We start from the raw sequence: 5,235 nt of genomic DNA on the forward strand, positions 1-5,235 counted from the left end.
GCGGTCATTAAAAACCATTGTCAGTTTCCTTCAATTCCCGGAACCCCTACCCATTCCTCCGCAAAACTCTCTTTTTCCTTTTCATCGAATTTTGTTATTATTATTTTTAAACGCATCGAGTTTTAAACAATCCAACGTTCACTTTAAGTCTCGAATTAGGCCACCTTCAATTGTACCTAATGTTACGATGAAGCTTCTATTTATCGGGTAAGATCTGATAGGTTAAACTATTAGAAAATCCATTATGGAAGACCAGCCTATCGAGTGTATAAAGTCAGAGTATAGCAAACCTTCGACCAAGTGAAGTTTATCGGCAACAACATATCTCTCAACGTTTGGGAAAAGATCTTACATTTCAATCTTTCTTAATTTTCTAGCAGTATATGTTCATTTTTACCCACACAATACCTTTGATTCGAGATGCAGTATTCAATTTATTTACATATCCGTCCACTCTATTCGACGATATCTTTCAATCTCCTTATCAATAAATCTCTAAATTTTAAAAGAAAATTTCTTTTCCTAATAACAAGTAAGGAGAAATGATTGAGACAAAAAAAAAATGAAAAGGAAAAATCTCTAATCCCCTTATTTTCCTCTCTCTTCTGGGAGATTCCCACCTATTTTTCATACCCAACCAATTTAAAGAATCTATTAGACTAAATTTTTAACATTTAGAGATCCATCAAGTAGAGAGATGAATTTGAAATTAAATTTCTTTTAAACCATTAGTTTTATATAAGATGTAAATGAAACTTCCTTCTAGTCAACCTAACAAAGAAGGGAAAAAAAAAAAAAGAAAAAGCTTGTCTCTCTAGCTGTGTTTGAGGGTCAACCAAACAAGTTCTTTAATGGCGTCAGAGGCAGAGGCAGAGGCAGAGGCCCCACAGTTTCCACTCGTTTTCGTCGTTCACCACCCTCCGCCATGCCCATTGCCCAAATCCTCTGCTCTATGTATATATAAAACTAACCCCCACCACTAAACTCATCATTAACCATTAAAGCTTCTGTTCCGCAGCCCAGCTATGGAGGAGGATTATTCAGATCTCGATTTCAGCTTCACCAGCGACCGCACTCTCACCTCCTCCAGCGCCCGCACCTCCCTCGCCCGCTCCAGCCTCACCCTCAGCTTCAACGAGTCCCGTCTTTCCTCCGCCTCCGCCTCCGCCGCCGCCTCCCTCAACCTGCGCCCCCACCGCCACTCCCACCCCCACTGGTCCGCCATCAAAGCCGCCACCACCCTCTCCTCCGACGGCCACCTCCACCTCCGCCACCTCAAGCTCATCCGCCACCTCGGCACCGGCAACCTCGGCCGCGTTTTCCTCTGCCATCTCCGCGACAACGACCACGCCACCTTCGCCCTCAAGGTCGTCGATAAAGATTCCCTCTCCACCAAAAAGCTCTCTCAGGTCCAGATGGAGGCAGAGATTCTCGCTTCTCTGGACCACCCTTTTCTCCCAACTCTCTACGCGCGCCTCGACGTCTCCCACTACACGTGCCTCCTCATCGACTACTGCCCCGCCGGCGACCTCCACTCCCTCCTCCGCAACCAGCCCGCCAGCCGCCTCTCCGTCCCGGCGGTCAGATTCTTCGCCGCCGAGGTCCTCGTGGCGCTCGAGTACCTCCACGCGCTCGGCGTCGTCTACCGCGATCTCAAGCCCGAGAACGTTCTTCTGCGTGAGGACGGCCACGTCATGCTCTCTGACTTCGACCTCTGTTTTAAGGCTGAGGTGGTCCCCACTTTTCGTACGTGGAAGCGCCGGGGACCACACCGGGGGAGGGGGACCACTTCTGGCTGTTTTCGGTTTGGAAGAGGGGGTGACGTGGAGGACGAGATGGTCGCGGAGTTTGTGGCGGAGCCGACGGCGGCGTTTTCGAGGTCGTGCGTTGGGACCCACGAGTATCTGGCGCCGGAGTTGGTGTCCGGCCTCGGCCACGGCAGCGGCGTCGACTGGTGGGCGTTTGGGGTGTTCGTTTACGAGCTGCTCCACGGCACGACGCCGTTTAAGGGAGTGAACAAGGAGAGGACGCTTCGGAACATTGCGTCGTCGGAGGGGGTGAAGTTCCGGGCGGCGGCGGCGGTGGGGGAGGAAGAGGAGGGGATGGCGGAGGCGAGGGATCTGATTCGGCGGCTGCTGGTGAAGGATCCGGTGAGGCGGCTGGGGTCCGGCAAGGGGGCGACGGAGATCAAACGGCATCCGTTCTTCGACGGGATAAAGTGGCCGTTGATCCGGATGTACCGGCCGCCGGAGGTGTATGGGCTGATGAGAAAAGTGAGATCACACGTTGGCCACGTGACTGGCGTCCCCCACCGAGTGCGGCGGCGGGGCTGGTGGAACTGGAGGAGGCTCAGTCACCTTTTAATGAAAAATGGAAATTCCAGTAAATCTCATACCAATAGTAATTATTATAGTTATAGCTATAAAAATAAGATGGGTTAAAAAGGATAAGAAAATTCTCTAGTTTTTTTTCCCCTTCTTTTTTAGCGTTTTGTTTTTGTTTTTATCGTGAGACACTGTATATTTATACCGAAAGAAGAAGTATACTTGCAGCGTTTTTTTTTTTTTCCAATTAATCTATTTGTGAGTAAGAAGTTATTATTTTTGCTGTTTGTATCAATATTAATTTACTACTATGATTTTAATGTTCATTTCGTTCCTATAATTTTACACTTTTTATTACCATTTCTGTTGATATTTGTGTTACCAGAACTTTCAAACTGGTATCAATTTGAAAAATATTAGATGACTAGAAAGTATAATTACACATTGGTGCGATCTATACACTCTATACTTAAAAGCAAGATTGGATTTATGTGAAACTTGACAATAAATAGAGTTTTGTAGCTTATCGGTCCCTTTTATTTTTTATAGAGGCAAACTCCTAAGGTCATCAGAATATTTCTTCTTGTTTTGAAACCATTAAATTTCGAGATTTCAAATCTAACAGTTGGGTTGATCAATGGTCGATGGAATCTTCCACCTCTACAATGTCCTTGGGCCGCTTTTATCCAGACCTATACTTGGTCAATTTTCAATGGGCCATGAACATGGACTAACCAAATCGACCCATAAGCTGGTTGGCCCATGGCCTACTAGATCGACTCGTGGGCTTGTCGGCCTCTGTCCAATCGTGAGTTTTGGTCCTTGATTTCTCTTGTTTGACGGTGTAGTTCTGTCTTATCTGTCAATTTGCCTTCTTAGTCTTGAGTGGTAGGGCTTAATTCCCCAAAAATAATTTCTGTTTCATTTTTTTGTTAAAAATTTACCCAAACATTCTTTTCGAGTGAAAAGGTAATATATTTTCAAGATGTGTAAAATATTTATGGATATTTGAAATTCATTCTGTGTCGTGACGTTTTGTTTTAATATAATTTATAGGCGTGATGTAAGTAAAAGTTACGTTGAAAATATATTAGACCAAACTGGCATATGAATATTAGAACATTGTTTGTTTGGATTTTTTCTAGTACAGCAAATTGCTAAAATTTTGTTACATTCCTTATTAATGATAAGTACATCTAGAAAGGATGATAATAGAATTTTAAAAACATAAAGACCAGTAAAGATAATTAATGGCTAAGTATATAACTTAACTGGTTAAGACATATATTATCTACCAAAATATCGCATATTCGAATCCTCGCTCATACATATTTTACTAAAAAGACGAAATAGTTAACTTCTCATTTTGAATAATCATAGAGATTATTATCCATATGATATTGTAACTTTTCATTAATAAAGTGTGATTTAATATTAATTGTTAGTCCAATATCACTTGGGCCACACATATACACAAAAATATTTGATGATTAGATATTTATTTTTATAATACAAGATAAAGGTTCGAACTTTAAACTCACGACCGATCAACTCATATACTATTGAACGTGACAAGACAAAATTGTCATATTTTTCTTCAAAGCCAAAACACAGCTACCAAAAAATAAAAATAATAATAATAAAAAATTGTCCTTTTTCTACTAAGACATAGGGCCTATACGGGTGTACAGAAATTCCATAGATGATCAATCCAAAGCCAAAATGTATGGTTTAGATTGGATGTTGGTTGCTATAATTAGAATCTGATAATTTGAACATTTATAAGTTAGTTTTTTTAATTGTTTCATTTTTTTCTTTTTACTTTAGCTTATTAGGGTTCTTCCCAAATTAATTTTGGTTGAATTAGATCAATCTTATAGGACACGAAAACATTGAATCAAACAAATGCATTGATGTAAGATCTTATTGGATATGCGAAAACATTGAACAATGAACAAATACATGAGGGAACAAATATTGGCTACCGATTGTGAGGCCAATTTTTGATTAAAGGAAACACTCTTAAAAATTCCTGTTTTTTCATCTCTAAAATAATAGAGATGGAGTTTTTTTTTTTCTTCCTCTTCATGTTGTCAAAGAGTTGAAGAATTTGTTTTTTTTTTCACATTTGTCAAAAAGTTGAACTACGAAAATAGATGACAAGTGTACAATTGAATTTATCGAGTCAAGGGAGGACAAAGTTTCAAGTCTATTAGTTTGGTAGGGATGTCTCTTGGCTATATACATCATTGCATTCGTCCCACCTCGACACTGCTGATTGTGATGATAAACGACTCATAGCCTCGTAGGATATCCATATCTTAGTTATTTATTTTAATTTATTTCATTTTGTAATTTTTTAAAAAGATTTTGTACTCTTCAAAATATTATAGAAAATAATTCCCAGTATAATTTTTAATTAAATAAAATTTAATGTTGAGCTACTAACCATAAAATTTTTAATTTCCAAATAAATCAAGTAAGAGACAATGTTTAGGGCCTAACATTTTCACTAATTTTTTAACAAAATTTTAAATAACAAACAACCTCGACTCAAATATTTCATTATTCCGACATTTTGGATTGTAGATCTATTGTCATCTAATTAAGATAATTTGAGTTGGATAAAGTCTTTACTATCCAAATAATTGAATATGGACGAGAAATATATTAACTTAAAATATGAGTAGAAAAATTGCCTTCAAAATTTGGGCTATTCATCTCTCCCAATCAAGATGAAATATAAACTATGAAAAAGAAAAAGAAAAACAACTAAACTAAAGATGAAATAGAATACAAATGTAATATTTCCATCAATTGAAGAACATTGAACAAATCAAATACGTACCTAGAAAACTACTTCCAACGCTGAAAATATGGTTGGTTACAACAAAATTGTGAAGAAAAATAG

At 39.3% G+C, this 5,235-nt stretch overlaps 1 protein-coding gene across 1 annotated transcript; it reads left to right on the top strand.

Annotated features, from left to right (window-relative positions):
- Positions 1–539: 539 nt before the first annotated feature.
- LOC148208468 (serine/threonine-protein kinase WAG1-like) lies at positions 540–2,571 on the top strand. Its single transcript, XM_088117855.1, has one exon. It carries the CDS (start codon positions 1,026–1,028, stop codon positions 2,439–2,441), a length of 1,416 nt encoding a protein of 471 aa, XP_087973981.1. The 5' UTR covers positions 540–1,025; the 3' UTR covers positions 2,442–2,571.
- The last annotated feature ends 2,664 nt before the right edge of the window (positions 2,572–5,235 follow it).

The sequence above is a fragment of the Momordica charantia genome, assembly GCF_013281855.1.
Source record: "Momordica charantia cultivar OHB3-1 chromosome 10 unlocalized genomic scaffold, Mcharantia_2.0 BLBB01000010.1, whole genome shotgun sequence".
Taxonomy (NCBI): Eukaryota; Viridiplantae; Streptophyta; class Magnoliopsida; order Cucurbitales; family Cucurbitaceae; genus Momordica; species Momordica charantia.

Bases quoted from the DNA above. Each gene is read 5' to 3' on its own strand.
- LOC148208468 (XM_088117855.1), top strand. From the start codon at position 1,026: ATGGAGGAGGATTATTCAGATCTCGATTTCAGCTTCACCAGCGACCGC.